The sequence below is a fragment of the Athene noctua genome, chromosome 18 (assembly GCF_965140245.1).
Source record: "Athene noctua chromosome 18, bAthNoc1.hap1.1, whole genome shotgun sequence".
NCBI lineage: Eukaryota > Metazoa > Chordata > Aves > Strigiformes > Strigidae > Athene > Athene noctua.
The window spans coordinates 10,309,694-10,329,237 of record NC_134054.1 but is presented as its reverse complement, the minus strand read 5'-3'; the positions used below and the strand labels follow the sequence as shown (position 1 = coordinate 10,329,237).

The 19,544-nt window shown below is 37.5% G+C and overlaps 1 protein-coding gene across 1 annotated transcript; it reads right to left on the bottom strand.

Moving 5' to 3' along the window:
- Nucleotides 1-1,042: 1,042 nt before the first annotated feature.
- On the bottom strand, nt 1,043-19,106 carry ATAD5 (ATPase family AAA domain containing 5). The gene is made up of 23 exons (XM_074921884.1): nt 19,003-19,106; nt 16,033-17,834; nt 15,593-15,680; nt 14,848-15,012; nt 14,186-14,324; nt 13,625-13,709; nt 12,969-13,150; nt 12,014-12,171; nt 11,551-11,704; nt 11,025-11,318; nt 10,772-10,868; nt 9,785-9,867; nt 9,481-9,626; nt 9,217-9,367; nt 8,627-8,797; nt 7,543-7,661; nt 7,204-7,297; nt 6,906-6,970; nt 5,837-6,017; nt 4,893-5,080; nt 3,778-4,610; nt 2,505-2,669; nt 1,043-2,319 (listed from the first exon to the last, which is right to left on the bottom strand). The coding sequence occupies exons 1-23, from the start codon at nt 19,066-19,068 to the stop codon at nt 2,241-2,243; spliced, it is 5,505 nt and encodes a 1,834-aa protein (XP_074777985.1). The 5' UTR covers nt 19,069-19,106; the 3' UTR covers nt 1,043-2,240.
- Between the last annotated feature and the right edge of the window lie 438 nt (nt 19,107-19,544).

Here is a 19,544-nt window from a genome sequence, read left to right as displayed (position 1 = left end):
TAGCTAGATGGGCAGTATAAAGGACTAAGCAGGGCCCAGACTGTTGCAGGAAAACATTTTGAACCAAAGGGAGGTGACTTCCACAGCACTGGAATGGATCTTGTGAGACATTTCCTTTTAAACCAAGTTAATCAAAACCAGCCCCGGATCTCTTTTCCTCAAGACCAGCCCACCCCTCAGGGAAACTTGCTTTCTTCTAGCATACAAACTTGCTAGTTTATCAGAGTTCAAATAAATCCAAACAAGTAGATTATCTTCCATTGAGACTAGCTTGAGTTGAGCTTATGTGGTAATTGCACACAAGTATCTTACTAAGAAGTGAAATACTTGAATTCTGTTTGAAGAAAGGCTGAGAGAAGCGGGTTTGTTCAGCCTTGTTCACCACACTCAGTGTTTAGAGGGCGGCTCAGAGAAGATGGAGAGTCCCTCTTCACAAGCAGGCACACGGAAAAGACGAGGGGTCTCTCCTGGGGAGACTGGCACAGGAGGAGAATTTTTCATAATGAGAACAATCAACCACTGGAATAACCTCTGCAGGGAAGTGGTGGATTCCCCAATGTTGGACACTTCTAAGATTCGGCTGGACAGGGGCTGGGCCACCTTGTCTAGACCGTGCTTTTGCCGAGAAAGGTTGGACCAGACGATCCTTGAGGTCCCTTCCAACCTGGTATTCTGTGATTTGATTCCACTTACCGTTTGGACACCACAGCCTGGAGAGTCTAGAAAAAAAAATTTTAAGGCAGTTATTAGAACCAGAGAGTTGACTTCAAAAGTAAGTTTTCTCCCATTGCTTTCTATTTTGTCTTTTAAATTACTCACAAGTTTCCTAAAATAATCATATTTTATAAGGCCTGTTTCCAATTTGTGTAGGTCCCCACTGTAATCGAGTTAGACTAAGATTGCCTTTATAAAGTAATGAACAGATAATTTTACTTTTACAAAAATGTAAAATTTTAATTTATTTTTACAAAAATGTACAGGACTTGCTTAGACCATTGATACAATACAACCCATTAAGATTTTAACAGCCAGCACTTGATTCCATTCTTATTTGATAATTCTGGGCTACAAAAAACGTCAACTATAAAGATTATTACCTACAATGCAGAAAGTTAAAATAATTTACTGTTTTCATAAATATTTCCCATACCTGAACATCTTTTAAGACATGAAAAATATAAGATGAGAACAGAATGTACTAGAAAACGACCTTTCTTATTATTAGAGACACTGAGGTAAGTGGAGTACCAATGCACGGCACCAGTCTGACTCAGTCTGAGAACAGTCCAATTGCCATGCAAAGACAGAAAAGTACATGGTTGAAATATTTCCAGTTAAAAAACCCTTAAACATAATTTTTATGGACCCAAACCATTAAGTTTTAGGAGTCTTACTTTTCATACAACAGAAATATTCAGAATTTTAGCAAAGTCTCACAAATTTATTGTCATATAAAAACGATCACAAATAATCGGGCTGAAGTCTTGTCAAATACAAAATTAAGTATAAAAATAGAACACAATATACAAGACTAGGAGTAGTTAAATATTACTGAAACCAAAGTAACACTGGAATAATTGTTATTTACAAAATCTTGCCTAATTTCAGACCATCTTGAGCTACAGTAATAATTTTTCTACCTTTTTAGGAGATTAACATGCAGATCTGACAGCTGTAAAAACTGAAATGGATGTATACAAATATATGTACATTGAGGCATAGTGCTTGGTAAAGACTGTTGTTGTGAAGTTGTTTTTAGTCCTTTACACGAGACAACTTCTCCCATCCTCTCCCTGCACCCTCCCACTCCAAGTTATTTAACACTTCACTGCAAATTCAGGAGGAAACAAGCTTATTTTAATGAAATGGTCTCCTCAGAAAAAAGCAACTTTGCTGTGGAATTTGTGACAGTTGGCCATTACAGAAGGATTTCTTGCTATGGGATACACAAATTACAGAGAAAGACAGTATGAAGTAGTCCCCGTTGATTAGTTTGGGCATTTAATATTATAAAAGTACTTATTGAACAAGCACCAAACATATCCACATTCAGTTGTGGAGAGCAATATCATGACAATAGATATATACATTATTTTAAATACTTATAGAAATTTAATATACAAATGGCTCTGAATATACAATAAAATAATGTGGTAAAAAAAGAATTAAAAAAAAAAAAAAAATCAAACTGTGGTGAGAACACCACCATTAGGCACAAAGCATTTCTGGTGTTAGCAGTTTTAAGGGAAGTCCAAAGACAGACCACTTATTATTTGTCTGGGTATTTCAAGATGAATCCCTTCAAGATAATGCAAGAACCTATAAAAAGAAAAATAAAAGTTACTATAAAGGGACAAAGTTATTTCTAAATATGAGGCAATACTTTTATTATTTGGAGAAGCAAATGTTCACCTTTCTAGTCCAGAATTATTTGACAAAATATTTTATTAAAATTCTTAACTACCTTCTATGTTGTAGCAAGATTTAGGAAAACCAAAACTTACCTTCTTTTGGTCTTGCCTTGCTCTTTAAGCTTCTCAGACCTACAGATACTGCGAAGAGTGGGGAGGTATTCAAGTATGCTGGCTTGCTTATTACCCAGGTTTGAAGGACTTCTGGAAAATACAGTTCTGATGACTGCCAGCCTCTCCTGTGCTTTTTTGTGAATGCTAAAATGAAAAATGAAGCTTTATTGTTTCTTGTTCAAGAATGTGCAGTCCCTATTTTGTTCCTTTAAGATCAGATCCACTGGTTTAAAACTCTGTTAAACATACTGGTAGCCAAAACTGCATCCCAATGGACTCGATGCCTGCAACTTGTGACCGTGTGCCGCGTACACAGCAACACAAAGCTGCACTCAGACAGAAGTGTGAGGGACAGGAGTTTGTTTGGCCAATGCTCTTAGCTTAACTGTGCAGTCTAATCTGGGGAGGTCTTCACAATCTAGTTATGTCTGTGAAGTTTAGCATATCTGTCAGACCAGGTAACCGAAAGCATCTGTGACCTTCAAAAATAAAAAGCTTCATGCAACTGGTACTTGCCAGAATGTATAACTCATGGTATATTGGCCAGACTTGGTCACAGGTTAGAGAGATCCATTTTGACACTGGTCCTCTGGGTACTGACTTCAAGAAGTCAAGAGTCTAACCTGCCTTCCTATTCAGAGACTGGAATAGGTTTTATTCACCTATTAAGCCAGTTTCACATATGAAAACTTATGTTGAAAACAACCTTTTATACCCACACTTGCTAGCAGCAGTGTATTCTTTGATCTTTTATAAAATATTAAAGGCTATTTTTCGTTAACAGAAGTTACTACCAAAAAAATTCATTAAGCAACACCTATGCATTCCATACAGGCTCTGTATGACCAGGCAGTGGATGAAAAATTTGCATGTCTAACACCTGCAGAATCCATTTCAGTCCATCTGTCTTGAAAAAGCCATTCCTTTAGTTTTTGTTATTCTTTTGGGGGTGTCAGTGGTGTTTGTCTGTCTGTTTTCCAAGTAAATAGACTAGATTAAGGCTGCCATTCCTGAACAACATTGTAGTCAGGATATACAAACATGGGAAGTCACTTTGCTTGCCGAGATTGCCAAGCAGTTCATTTAAGCTTATACAAGCAAAGCAAACAACATATTCCAGCACTTTGAGACATACCGACAACATTCATGTTGGTATGAATGTGTACATAATCTGACACAGTCCTACACCCTGTGAAATGCTTTTCTTGACAAGTAACTGCATTATATTCCAGACATATAAGCAAAGTATTACCTTGAATCAGCCGACTGACTGAAGGATACCTGATTTCTTGTGTTTGAAATATGCAAAGTAAGTCCCTCCAGTTCATCACTTTCAGGTGTTTTACTGGTACTCAAAGAGGATTCCAGGTTTTGTGAAATATTAACAGAACATTTGTTAAAACTGAGTGCTTCAATAGCTGCCTTTATTTCACTACAGCTCTGGGAACTCCACCAGTCAGTATTTTCTATACTGAATTCATCACAAAGACCATTTTTGATTTTGCCATTTGTCCAATTAAATCCTTCATCTCTGGAAAACTCCAGCGGTTCCTTGGTGTTAGTGTTTACACAGCAATCCAAGAAAGACATGTCCTCCACAAATTCAGTCAGTGAATTCAGACACCGAAAAACAACAGTAGACCTCTTCTCTTTTGCTGAGGCTTTAGTTTTAATTTCCTTTTCTTCTTTATTCATCAACAGTTTTGATTCCTCTTTATTCACTTCAGCACACGATGTAGCACTACCTGATGGCAAAGTTATGAATTCAGCTGAATAATTCAGTCCAGTATCAAATAACTCACTATCATCCAATATCACAAGCCTTTTCTGGTTCTTTGTTTTTTTAGACTTTTTTCCAGGGCTGCTTTTTCTAGAGCAACAACTGTTAGTAGATCTGTTTTTCGAAGAAACTATAGTAGTCCTTTCAATTACGGAGTTAGAGGCTTCAGACTGATTTGAAAGAACTTGCACCGGTAAGGGAAGAATAAGTTCAAGATTACTATATATAAAATCCACTTTCTTCATCTGGAATTCTGTGAGAAGCTGTATCAATTTATTCCATTTCTCCATGGTTGTGATTTTGTGCTGTAAAATAACAATTGTGAAAAATTTATTAATACATTCAAATTTTTTTAAAAATAAAAATGGTATTACATAAAATCTCATACTCCTGGCTTTGTGTTTGAGTGTTTTGCTTACAGAAGACAACCCCAGTTCAGATTTTGCTTAATAAGGACAGAATCACCTAATTGCTACAACAAACCTTTTCAAAGAAATCTGCTTCTAAGAAGATGCTATACATAGTGTCGATTACACTCAAATATCTGTCAATCATTCAAAGTATTAGCTAGTCAACTACAAAAATACCTTAAGAAATGTAAACAAATCTTCTGAAGGCAACAGGATATTCTTAAGGCCAAGCAATGTCTCTACACAGCCTGTATCACATTTTGGAAACTCCTGAAGACATGCATCAGCTTGAGAAAAATCGATCTTCGAATCTGTAGTCTTTTCAGAACGGATTACATCACCTGCTTTATTTGTCTCATCTCCTCCTGCACAAAGACAGATAACATGCTTTATTTGAAAAGAAACAACTGCATCATGAAATTGATTTTTCCCCTTTGATTCAATTATTTTTCTAAAGGATACTGTAACTGCCACCTCTTGCTGCCGTTCTGAATGAATACAGCAACTGAAATTAGTCACCCCCATCCCTGTTTGTCATCCCCATTTCTTTAAGTGTTACCAATCTGCCTGCCCTCCTTTCTTTGCAAGTAACCATTTGAAATAGCCCGTGCTTCCTTTAATGCCCCACTGTTCTCTCTCTGTCACCTCACACCCCCACGCTGGCTGAGGACACTCTTCCTGTATCCTTTGGGGCTGCTGCCTGCATGCTAGCTGTCCAATTTTTATTTTTTTTTTTCCTTTTTCAGTTCTGCTTCTTCTAGGTGAATTACCTACAACTCAGCTAAATGGATAAAGAACTGCAAACTCTGAGTTGAAGGGAAACTACTACTAGCTCCCTGCTCTGCCCAGTTTCACTACTCAGAAGAGGAGGGAGATAATTAAGTACCATAATGATGGATAATAAAAAGGTGGAATTTATAAATCAAACTTTTAGTTCCTTATGCATACATACAAGGCTTTGGAGTAGCCAAACCCCCACCCCCAAACCCTACCCAAATGTTTAAATGGAGTCTTGGAGAAAGTTACCATCTATTTATTCATACAGGTCTAAGAAAGGTTTGATTTAATCAAGTTAATGTTAAGATGGAGATTTTTTAAAAAATTAAATGAAATGAACCTACCATGATAGGCCAGACATTTGTCTTTCAAGAATCCACCTCCACTTCTAACCCAAAATTGTAAGTAGAGAACACTTTGTCTGATATCACAGTTATTTGTGGTTAACAGAGCAGCTAAGTCTTTTACATCTGTTCTTAGATTCTCAGCCAGACACAGCACTTGAAGATAGCTAGCAGCATTTATCTAAACAAAAGTTAGACAAAGACCACAGAAAACAATCTTACCAACCACTCAATACATCACACAAAAGCAAATTATTCTATTTATGCTTGCAATACATTTTTCCTTTCAATACAGATTAGTTTAGTAGACTGCAGTTACATCAAACCTCCACAGAAGAGTAGAATACCAAATCCAAACAGTCCAGGTCAGAGAATTGAGTTCTGTTTAGAAATTCAATTCATTAAAAACAAACAAAACACACACTCTGCTTATGCTCCTGAAACCACATACACCTTGCATCTCATCACCTGTGAACAGGTTCTAGTAAACTATACTCGCTTCAAAGGTTTTTCTTTCTTTTAAATCTGTAATTGTCCGGTGGTCCAAAAGATTTTCAATTTCTCATTAAAAATTGCCCTTCTCAAAAGTTATCTTCTCTGATTCTTATTTATTGAGGTTTTTCATATAATACCTAGCTGCAAATAAAACTATTTGCTATAGAGAATACTAGTGTTTACATTAAAGAAATAACCCATAATATTTCTAGAATAGTTTCTATACTTTTTAATGAATGAACCAATACTGGCATAGTCAACCTTCACATCAAAACTATTAGATATATAATCTATGAAATTATTTATGACATCCTAAAAACTAAATTGTGATGATGTTCTTAGTGTAATTCTCTGAAATACTAAGTTGTTAATAACTCTTCCATGCTAGTAAAAATTCCACATGTAAAGATAAATACATCCTATACATCTTTGCATAAAACCTGAAAAATCAGTATTCTGATGAAACAGATCTATTACATCAGATAAACATAAACCTACACCAACATTTAAATTTCAAACTTAAATTAGCTGACACTTGCTTAGCACATATCCGCATTTCCAAACACAGACTTACCAAGGAAGGGGTTCTAAAGTTGATCTCTTCAAAATAGCCATCAAACATTAAGCTGAACGTTGGATCTATATAGAGAGACATCAGTGAACTGTCACGACATTATGTTCATAACCAATTATTTTCTTCACCCCTTAGAGCAGCCAGTATCTCTATTCAAATACTAAAATACTCACTATATAGTCTTCACTCATTTAATTTTATGTTTAGGAGCTGTGTTCAACCATCACCATTTAAACCATCTTATTGAAAGAGGCTCTTCTGTCTGAAAAGACCAATTAGTGTAACAAACACCACTCACCATTGGTAGTGAGAATTACAGGTCTCTTTGCAGTTGCCATGAATGTCTTTATTGCACTTAGAAATCCTGCATCTTCATCAAATATTATATCTACCTATAGAAAACAAATGAAAAGCTTCAACAATAGCTGCAAGCTGTGAATGCAGTCGTGCTGTTAACGACCGAGTTAGACTTAACACTGAGTTCCTGAACATGCACAGGGCAATGGCTGTTCATGCTTCAGGCAGTTCACTTGGATCTACCCAGAAGTCTCAAGGAGGAAGGGAAAAAAAGGTTAAATTCTTTAAGCATTGTGAAAGGACATATTGCTCACATCAATATATTTCATATGGATTTTACCTCTTCAAAAAGAATGAGAGATGTTGCACTTTTTCTGTTGTGTTCTTCTCCTTCTGGTTCTTTGTTTATTGATTTAATTTGAGCATCTTTCTTTTCTTCAAGTGAACTCTGAGTATTTCCTGCAGATGGGTGAAGAATTGAGCAGGAAGCAAAGGAGGACTGAAACCATTTAATATGCATTCTAGACACTGGTTTCAAAAACACTCCATGTATTAACTGCTTAAGAAAAATCTACACTGACACAAAAACTCAGAAATCTGACCTCCATCCTTTTCTGATGTCTCATTTTAAAAAAATTTCAACAAATTTGCTGAGAATTCAACCATGTTTGGCGAAGGGCTGACTATTTGTAAAATTAATTCTGCACCTAACCTGTTTGTGACCTACGATGTCTTGGGGGCATGGTAATTCCTTCGAGACAGTGCACTGTGATTGCCTGAAGAGACAAAGACTAGACTCAACTGCCCCAGTTCTGTCCAGCACTTTGCTCATGGCATTCCTTTGTACTCTCTGTGCAGAAATATTAGTTGTCTGAATGTACTGTTTCCTTTAAGGTTTCCTGAGCCCATGAAACATTTGGAAATATACTTTCCAATGTTAACAGACTCAAAGATTTCAGTGTGCCCTTCTATGTATTAAAATCCACAGTCTGCAATCAAACATTTATTGGCTTTGCAAGACCTCTTAATTCTGTGGCAGTTATTTTGATATACATATACCACCTAGCACAATGACCATTCCACACCAACCTGAAAGAGGCACTGAGGTAATATAAAGGTGTATTTTTCTAGAGATGGTTTTTAATTTATCTTCTCTTACCTAAATGGTCTGAAAAAAAGAACCAAACTCAAACAACTAAGGAAAGCCCACTGAACTCCAGACTGTCTGCACGCTAGTTAACTCTCCTGTAACACAGAGTAGTGACTACTTCCTAGACAGTGCACCACAGGTACACTTAACTAACTCTCGACAGCAGTTAGAGTGTAGTAAGTCTGCTCTACTCTTGTCCACACAGCTCCACAGTAGTGCTCCACACTATTAGTAGCTCCATAGCAGTAACCAATTATTAAATAACAATGCCTACCTTTGTTTTTTTCTTGAGATGTCACTGCTCCATCATTACCTTTGCGTTTGGAAGAAATTTTGAAATAGTTTGCCAGTGTTTTAGGGGGTAAGCTTCGTTTTAATCCTGCTCCTTTTGGTGACAGTGGAGGTTTTCTTGGTGAAATAACTTTCTTTGGAGAATACATTTTTTCTGCAAGACATGTTTTATATTAAATTTAAGCTGGAAATGTAATCTCAAACCGACATTTCTCAGGCAAATGTAGATCAAATCCATTTTTGTATCTGGTACAGGACAGGTTTACTGTGGTGATTTCTGCTGATTTTACTCTTCTGTTACAGGGAATGCTTTCTCTTCAAGTGCCATAGCACTTACTCCACCACTACAGAAATAACTTAAGATAATCAAGAGCCAGTCATTTTGATAAAGTCATTATTTAATTTGGTATGTGACTGCATTAACCAACACAGTATTTATTATTATGGCCAGATAAGCTGAAATTTGCTATCCTTTTTAAACAAATGATGTCTAAAAATTATTTTGGGAACTCAGTTCCTTGAAACAAAACAAAAACCCCACACAAAACCCCCAGATATAACCCTGAAACTTACTTGGTGACTTGGTACTGCTATAACTGTTAAAAAAACAAGGCTTATGTGCATTAATGCCTTTTTTGTCCACTTGATGAGACTGAGTAGCTTCTTTTAGTTGAGACAGTATCTGTCTACCACTACGCTGGCAAGAGGCGTTGACTTCAAATATCTGCAATGGTATTTAATTTATATTAAATAAAATTAGGTATCTTGTATTACGATTGCTTTCAGATCACTAGTTAGAAGTAAGAAAAATAGCAGTGAGGAAAGGACTCCACAGACCTTAAAACCGAGCTCCTGAGCACAGGCATACACTGCAGCAGTTTTCCCTACTCCTGGTGGGCCAGTTATCAGAACTGTATTGCAAAGGCTAATCTCCTCCTCAAAATCAGATTTACTATCTTTAAAGTCAAGGCTGTCCAAAGAATCTGTAGAATTATTTAAAAGAAAAGAAAGGACCGTTCAAATCATTACCAATTCATGTCAGTTTTATGCCAACTTCAAAGGGAAGATATATATATATATATATATATATATATATATATATATATATATATGTATATATTATTTTTAATTCTATCAGCACCTTGATGCTCTTTGTCCTCCTTTTCCCCTTTCTGATTTCTTTTTTCTTCCCAGTCAGCTCTTTTTTTCCATTCTTTTAACCAACTATAAAAGGAAGGAACAGGACAAAAATTAATCAAATAATTGATTAATAGTAATTAATTATTATTAATATTATTATTAATAATATTAATTAATAATGTTGAATAAAGTGAATCAAAATCAGATGGAACAGAACATAAAACTAGGGGACATCAGCCACTTTTTATGCCTCTCAAAAATGTATCAAGTCCTTTCAGATTAAAAAGTAAAATTGTTCAAGGTTTGATTCTTTTGTAAAAAAAGATTCCTTCTTCATTCTCCATTCTAGTATTTGATTGGTATAAAACCAGGTCATTTACTGAACTACTTAAACTGTGGAAAATGCTTTATCATTCATAGTTTAGTGTTGTCAGATGGGTCTTTAAGTTCTGAGTAAGAGCCACAACATTGAAACCCGTTCAGAAAATTTAACCAAGAGCACAATGTATTAGATGGACTTGTGCACTAAATTACTGTCAAAAGCAGAGGCACTACATCAAGATCAGGATCACGCACGCTTGTAGGGAAATACAAACAAGTACTGATCAGCTGCTACTCCTCATAGTGTTTAAGCTTAAATGACCTGACAAAAAAAATTCCTACTAAAATTATAAGGGCATTAGCTACTTAAGTATTTCATTCTATCCCACAGCCTAATGTAGCATTTCATGTGTGTTTTTGTTTTGTACTATACTATACAAACTACTGAGGTTATTACTTAAAAAGAAACTATAATCAAAAGATCTTTCACACCAACTGACAACATGTTTCCACAACTTTTTGGAAGTACCAAAACAACGGCCAAAAACACAGACCCTGTAAGTGTTCAAGGATAGTATAAAATAACTGACTTTGCTTCTTTGAGCATAATCAAGTAACAGGATGTTTTGAGTTATTTTAAGAATGGCTCCATGCTCTCACTTCTGACCTGTGTAGCCTTTCAATTTCTTTCTTGTTCCCTACAAGTTCACTGGAATCTTGAGGCTGATATTTTTCTGTCCAGAGCATGTCTTCCTTTTCAACTCCTACAGGAAAAATAGCCAGTTTTAAATCTTAATGCAAAAGAGTTGATCAGAAGAGAATATTAAGAATAGACAGGATTTTTGCATCGCAGTGGAAGGCTGACATACATTATACATTTCCTCTGCAGAGAACTATAATCGGACAGGAGGAGCAGTTACCTGAAAGTGCATTTGACTCTGATAAATATTCAGTGTCTTCTGGCATAACATCTTGCTTCCGAGTCTTGGTTTTTCCCAAATGTCTTGCTTGTCCTGCCTCTGCTTGTTTTTCTCCAGATATGGGGGAAATAAGGTTCCTGGGAACTCTGGATTTTGTTTCAGTCTCTGTACCTTCAAGTTGTTTTCTTCTTTTTGATTTATGGTCTTCTGTTTCTTTCCTTTTCCTCTTCGTTTCCTTCCAATTGTCAGAATGTTTCTGATTTACCTCAGAACTTGCAGTGACATCTCTGTTTTCTAAGAAAAAAAAAAAAATTACATCCTTTTAGAATTTCAATCTATGTCCATTACAACCCTACGTTTGTTTAAGTCCTATTTGAAGAATTTGGTCAAAATTACCTAAAATGTAGGATGAATTTATTTCCAAAACCAGTATTCATTCACTGAAACATTTCTGGAAATTCCAAGTCGACTTTTTATGCCAGAGGGAATGCGTGTGTGTTTCTTTTTCCCTACGTAGAATACTAACCTTGTACATGGTTTTCAAACCCCAGCTGTTCCGTTTGCTTTTTCAGCAACTTGTAGAAGTATTTTCTTGCAGGAAATTGAGAATTGAAAGACATGATCTCATCTAGTAAATCTTTTCTGAATGTATCAGGAAAAACTGGTCGGTGGCCAGAAAGCTGTAACACACACACACACACACACACACACACAAATTATTACTCAAAAAATATTTCACAGAACAATGATGATTTTGCATAATTTAATTTGATAGCTGCCTTGTTAAACCCAGCCATTAGCAGAAAGCCTTGAGAATTGTCTAATGTTATGATGCAGAATGCATAAATCACAAACAAGAGAAAAAAAACATCCAGGACTGACAGAGTTTCAAACTATAGGATTTTTTAAAACAACAGAAGTTCTAACAAGTAACAAAATTTTTTTTTTCATTTTTCTTGTAACACAAACCCCTCTTTTTAAGTACTAACCACGGGTGTGGAACGGTTTCCAGTTAGTTTTGAATTCACAGTGGAAAATTCACCAAGTGAGAGAGTGATTTTTGTGACGTTAGTGACTTCAGTACTCAGTTCCCTTAGCTTAGTTAATAGAGGACACGATGGTGACTTTAATTTCCACATTGGATAACCTACAAAAGAACCCCCACCAAAAACAAAACAGGAAACTTGTTAACAAAGCAGAGATACAGTCACAGACAAAACCATCCCACAGTAAATAAGAACAAATGCTCTTTTAACTACAGCTTTATTATATCAAAGCCAAACTTATTTAACTTACACTGTATCAACTTTTTATCTTTATGAATTTCACCTCCCACATCTGCACATTTTTGCATACACCATTACTCCAGTAAGTTGCTCCTGGGCTCTTTTTGCTCTAGGTAACAACCCGTGCCCCACTGGGTCTCTGTAGGACAGATGCTCACTAAGGATTTTGTTTGTTTATTGGTTGGTTTGCAAATATACATTCTGTCAAGTGCTATTCTACTTTCTGCTATTCTGTCACGCCCTTTCATAATAACATTGTAGCACGCTCACTCACTTAGTGAAAAGAAATGGGCTGTTCTTTTCTCTTTGGAGAAATATTTTGCCTTTGTCAGAAGGAAATGGTTTCTGCCCCAGTCAGTCCAACACGATCTTTATTCTCTGAACTGGAACTTGAAAAACTAACTTTTTGGACTAAATATTAAGGATTTTGCATCCCCACCCATAAATATATACATTATTTTAGCATCGATTTAATTTGTAAATTGTGTATCTATAAACACCTCACTGGAAGATTTGTTTTCTTACTGTGACAAAAAACAAGAGGGAACTACCAATAACTCCAGTCACAAGAGTAAGTTCTGCTGTTCAAGTTTCTTTTCTGCACAGATTTACTAGAAAATATTATATACATTTACACAATGGCTGAACAAAAGCTTACAGTCATCCTTCTGCTGTACATGGACAACAGTCTTAAAACATAAACTTGCAAGAGAGTAGGCTTCCATTGCTGCTGCTTTCTTTGCAATCTGCCTTTTCAGTGACTCTGGCAATCCACTCATCAGGAATTCACGTTTTGCTCTGAACTGATCATCGTCTTGAGAATTTTCAGATGCATCTTGGCTTTAATGAAAATAGAAATGAAAAAAAAAAAATCATTTGAACTACCAACTATGTAAGGCTTACAATAGAATTTAATCACATTCACTTATACACTTGAATTAGATGTAGTCTGGGAGAACTGCTAAAATTAATTTAAATTTAGTAAGTTTACATTTAATTTAAAATTTTGTGTTAGACATTTTAACTGTAAAAGAATCATCTTTGTTTTTTTATTTCTATATGCAATTTAGGATTTATTTTTAATCACTCAACTACATTTTCAACCATCTAAAATGGCTCAACAATGGCTAGAGGAATCCACTCCCTACGAAAAACCCCCAAATTTTGCAAGCAGATTAACATATTGGTCAGTATAAAACACATGATCGTTTATATCCCATTTCAATGTGTATTTAAATTAGTAAAATGAGAGAATGTTAAAGTAACCTTGAAATATATTTTGATTCTTAAGTGACTGCAATCTTGAAAACTGACCTGCTTTCATCAAAGACCACAATTGGTTCACCTGCAGAGCTTTGAGCATTTCTGCCTAGGAAGGAAGGTGCATATCCCAGTTTTCCTTTAAAAAGAAAAAAAAAAAAAAAAAAAAGATTAGATTAGCACTGATACAGGATTCTAACCTTGCTTCTCTGTTCACTATCTATAGGTTCCATTTAATAACATCAGGGAATCTCCTTAAGTGAAAGATGAGTATTTTAACAAAATTCATCACAGTTTTATTTCTAGTTACTTCACCACTACAGACATTATTTTCCGTAATATTTTTTAAAAATCCTTAAATTAGAAGACAACAAAACATGATATGCTATTGGCTGTTTTTCAGACAAATGTATTTTCCTTGAATGAAGAAAAAAATCAAAGCCGCACATGCAAATAATCTCTGCAGTATTAACTCATGTGATAAAAAGATATATATTGAAACACTATATAAAAAAATCAGAAGATTAATGTACTGCAAAGACAGCTTTATAAAATAAAGTTATAATAGTCAATAACTGTAATCAACATTACATAGATTCTGTAAAATGCAATTACCATTTGAGTTCTTCGCAACCTTCAAGTTTCTAGACTTTTTCCCCAAAACATCATTCAAGCTCCGAAGATTTTTTTGCTTCACATTCTGCACTGTAGTAGTGGCATTACTCAGTCCTGAATCTAAAATTATTACCAATTCCTAGAAGGCAAGCATATAAAATAAGAAAGGAAACAACTTTTCGTCCTTTATCAACAATACAATTTAGTGATCAGTACTGAGAAAACTGAAGAAAGTGCTTGAGAGCTCAGAAGTTAGAAAATAATTTGAAGATTATACAATCCTTTTATTACCATTTACACAGGAAAAAAAAATAAATTCCAATATATAAATGAAGGCTGGAATTAAAATTCAATCTCATCTAAATTCAAATGTCTGAAACATACACATTTGAAACAGACACCTTGCTGTCCATCAGGAAAGAGAAACAGTCACTTCTAAAGTGTGAGCATCTGCTGCATGTGATAGATCTGTGTGAGGATGAGCTTTCCAGTCTGTGCCTGGCAGTTGCTTTGCTATTTGACATTTACCATACCATTGCATAGAAATCTACCTTATCTGATTCTTTAAAAGAAATTTTTGCAAGATAAGAAACGTTTTGTTGCTCAAATGAATCACAAAACATTCAAAATACATTTTTCCCCTACAAAGTACACAGGCTTACTTCATTTTCCTGTGATTTTTTCTTTTCAACAAGAGCTCGCTGTCGAGATGAGCGCCTCACAGGAGCTGGTGAGTCTTCATTAACCTTTGATCTATTATGCCGTATAGCCTTTGCTTTTTCAATCAGCTGTTTCGCTTTGGATATATTTTTAGAAGTAGAGCTTATCTGCTAACAAAGTACAAAAGAACCAAAATACCCCCCAATCAATAGCAATATATTCACATATAAGTATTTCACATATTAATATAATTTTTCACATTCATAAAAGCATGTAATTTAAATAAAAAAGTTATTTGTATCAAAAAGAAAATGAAAGGATGAAAAGGAAGAGTAAACCAATGTGATATAAATACTTTTCAAAAGGGAGTGAGAGCCCTAGAAGGGCATCCTCCAATTTGTCCACAGAACAAATGAAACATGGGCAGTGACATTCTTAAGCATAAGGTGTTCTGCTGTGCCCAAACACTATGTCCCATCCTGAGAACCTGCACAACGTGAGCATACTATTTTACTGGATTTTTCTGTTACGTTATGAAAAGTAGATGTATGCTAATAAAACCTATTTTCAAATCTAAGCTACAATAGCTGTAAAAGAAACTATCTCTATCATAAATCACAGCAATAGTCTCTTTCTATAGGGCATCTGAGAACTGTCATATTGTATTACATTAAACTCTTACACAATACTGAATGTGCATATAACAAATGACAGAACACAAAACCACAAACTTATTACATAAATTACCTTTATATTTTTGGAGTGAAACTCTTCATTTTTCATTGTTTCAGTTTTATTTGATTTTGTAGTTGCACCGATACGTGTAAACCTCATTCTAATTAGGAAAAAAAGTAGTAAGAAATTATTACTTTTTAATAAAGTGAAATGTTATTCTCAGTCTCCTTTTCAAAAGTGTTTAAAAATACAGTGCTGCAAACAGAAGCAACCCCCCAGTTGGTGGTTGGGGTTTTTTTGTTTGTTTTTTCTAATGTCTTTAGTGCAAACACATTATAATGTGCTTGCATATAATGTGCTATAATCAGCTTTGATTCTTCTGTATTATTATGCACCACAATCAGTATTCATGCAGCTTTGGTATGCATTCCAATCAATTTATAATTATGTCTTACTCTTAAAATACTTGCAGGGAAACAAAATGCAGAAAGAAAAATATCTAAAATCTTCACCTTATTGGGCTGTTTCCTTCAAAGGGCACGGTAATCACCTCTGCTTTATACACATTACTTTTCTTCAAGGATTGCTTGCTTGCTTTTGGTGTAGAAGTCTGTAAAGGACAGTCACTTAATTCATCTTCAGAAAAGGTATTTCTAATCCTGGGTTTTTTAGGTGTAACATCTTTTGGTGTTTTGATTTTCTTCTGCCTTAAACTCCTCCTTAACTTACTCACTTTTGGACTCGATGAAATACTTACATCTAAGGTGTTTTCCTGAGTAAGAACGTTAGTTCCTGAATCCTCATCTTCATTATAATTACTACTATTTGAGACATTATTTTCTTTAGTTTCTGAAGCCTTCCTTCTTCTGTTTCCTTTCTTCTGAAACTTTTTAGGTCTTTTGGTTTTAGTTCTATTGTTTTCAGGATTAGAAGGTGCATATTTGTCCACCTGATCTTCTGGTACTCCACTTTCTAATCCTTTATTTGAAGCAGTGTCATCTTCGGGTCCTCCTTTTTCTTTTGAAGACTTTCCAAAGGTTTGCTTTTGTTTTCCGGGTGCCTTTTTAACTCCACTTTTTACCACATCTGATGTTGGCTGCTTAAACGCCTTCATAAACTGATGCCTTTCTTCCAGAGTACATTTTGGCTTCAAACAATCGGACCCTGCAGTCTCTAGTACAGCTAACTCCAATTCTTCTTCCTCAATAACTACATTAGATTTTCTTTTCTGAGTAACCTGCTCAGTTTGTTCACTGTCCAAAAAGGGTGAGCTACTTTCTTTTTCCTGTACGCACTCCTTCTGCTTCAAGAAAATGGAAGCTATTTTCCTAGAGCCCTTTTGCTTCTTATGTAATGGAGCTAATTTGGGGGGAATGGAGTGAACTTGTGCAAGGACAGTTACTGTTCTAAGTGGTAGCTGTTGAGATTCCTCACACTTTTCTGGGTCACCAATACTATCATTTTTGTCCATTTCATTTGCTGTAGCAGAATTGTCCATTGCTGACTTTGCATCTTCTTCAACATGACTGATATAATTTTCTTCCTGACTCTTCAAGAAGTCCTCAAATGACACCGTTATTATACTATTATTTACCTCTGATGTCTTATCATCCATATGAGCTTCAAAACTGGAGTCACTAATAGTAGCATTACACTCAGCTCTTGTAGGTGATACCATAGTCTTCTTATCTTCAATTTCCTTTTTACACTTCTCATTCAGCTGGTTTTCAGATGAAAAACTTTCAGACAAATCCATATCTACTTTGCGCTTCCTTTTCCTTGGTTTTCTTATCCTATTTTTTGTTCCATTTATTTCACAACCACCTTTCTTTGTGGTTTTTTCGTACATGACAGAATCTGAGAAGTTCTCTCTTTGAACATTATCTTTTGCTAATTCTCTTGCACATTTTTGGTCAACTAAAGTACAAGTAGCAATAAAATCATTACTGTCTTGTTTCAGTCCTGTTGTTTCTCTGCTGTCATCACTACTAATTTCTATTTCATGTTCATTCATAGATTCTTTCATCTGTCTTAGCTTATTATTTAAATTAACTCTCTTCCCCTTCCTCTTCCGCTTTAAACGTGGTTTAAAAGGTGACCTACAGTCTTTGTCATCAGCATCCAACGGTGTTTTATTTTTTCCAGCTACAACTGGTAATGTAGCTTTTTCAGTTACTGATGTCTTTTTAAAATAATCCAATATATTGTTGGGTTTTGGCAGTGACAACACTTTATCCACTGGTTTTGCTAATGGTGAAAAATATCTTGTGATTGTTTTCACAGAATTATCTTCCTCTCGCCGTTTCTTGCATGGCTACAAAAAAGTTCAACATCAACCTTAGTTTTTAAAAACTTTAGATGACTTAGTAATATAAAGCAGTACAGTATCTGCAGTATACATTAGTAACAGTAGTACTTTTTCAGAGGATAAAAAACTCATGTTGATGCACTAAGACTTGTGCACATCAGCTTTATCCCCTTGTATCTTGCAAAAGCCATCTTAGCTTGAAATAAAATTCTGCTGTTTCAAATAAATAAAAATCCTGTTCTGAAACTCTGAGACTGCCAAAACTGAAAGTGACCACAAGGTTTTCAGAACATCTCAGCAGAGACTTCATAACACTAGAGTTCAAACAGACTGTCTCAGTTCAGATGATCTACATATTGGCTACCTCAAAATGTTCACCACAGCAACTGCAGAGCACTCAACAGGGAATTCCAACAGCACTTAAAGATGTATGATCCTACTGTAATCACCTAACGTATCTTAAGAAGAAACTATACCTTTTAAATTCTTAAAGAAATTAATACAAGAGAATTCAGATCTTATATTGTAATTCAAACCATAAAAGAGAATTTATTTGTACAAAGGCAGAAATTCCTCCCTGTGAGGGGGGTGAGGCCCTGGCCCAGGTTGCCCAGAGCAGCTGTGGCTGCCCCCTCCCTGGCAGGGTTCAAGGCCAGGTTGGACGGGGCTTTGGGCAACCTGGGCTGGTGGAAGGTGGCCCTGCCCGGGGCAGGGGGTTGGGACTGGATGATTTTTAAGGTCCCTTCCAACCCAAACCCGCCTGTGATTCTATGGCTCCAAGAAAGTCGGCTCACAAAGACTATTATAACTCTCCTAGTTTATTAAAAACTGAACTCTCCTATAATCGCGTCGTCTGAAACTGAAAACGCTTCTTCCCAAAGCTACCGGGGACTCCGCCGAGGCGCCCCAAGAGGCATTTCATGACAGCCTGGCCCGGGGGCTTGGCAGCGCTCCCGAGCGCCCACCGTCAGGCTGCGAGAAAGGGCGCGGCGCCGGGCACCCGCCTCGCAGCGCCCAGGCGGCGTTTTCCGCCCCCCCCCGCCGCGCTGTGTCAGGCGCGAACGACAAAGAGGCGCCCTCCGCGCAGGCCGCCCCGCTGCACCCCCGCGGCCGCCGCCAGCCCCCTCTCCCCCCCCCCGCTGCGCGGCGCCCCGGCCCGCCTCCGCGACCCCACCTGAGCGTCGCCGTCTTTCCCGGGGAGGGAGGCGGCCGCCGCGGCCACGGCGACCCTGCCCACCATGCCCCGGGCGCTGGCGGGGAGCGGAGCCCTCAGCCGCGGCGGGAGGCGCGCGCTGGCGCCATGGAGCGGCCCCGCCGCCGCCGCCCGCGCGATCGCGGCCGCCTGACAGGAGCGCGAGCCAGGCGGGCAGAAAGGCGCGCGCGGGACGAGATTCGGACCTCCGCGCGGAGGGGGGGCGGGGCCACGGCGCCCCACGTGACCCGCCCGCTCCGCCAACGGCCGCCCGCCTTCCGCCCTCACGTGACGCGGGCCCGCAGCCGGGCGCCCCGCCCCTTCCCCGCGGGCCCGGTCACGTGCCGGCGGAGCCCCGCCCCGCCGCTGTCAGCCGGGTTTTGGCGCCGCCGGGCGGAGAGGGGCGGGGCGCGGGACGTCCCGCGGCGGGGGTACGGGACGCGGGAGGGGCCAAACTTCGCGGCATCGGCGGCGCGGGGCGCCCCGGCCGCGCGTGCCCCGCCCCCCGCCGCCCCCCGCGCGCG

Bases quoted from the DNA above. Each gene is read 5' to 3' on its own strand.
- ATAD5 (XM_074921884.1), bottom strand. From the start codon at position 19,068: ATGGTGGGCAGGGTCGCCGTGGCCGCGGCGGCCGCCTCCCTCCCCGGG. The intron at 15,681-16,032 runs GTGAAGATTTTA...TTTCCTAATTAG, and splicing joins GAAGGAAACAGCCCAATAAG to AATGAGGTTTACACGTATCG. The intron at 2,320-2,504 runs GTAAGTTTTGGT...TTCTTTTTATAG, and splicing joins CAAGGCAAGACCAAAAGAAG to GTTCTTGCATTATCTTGAAG.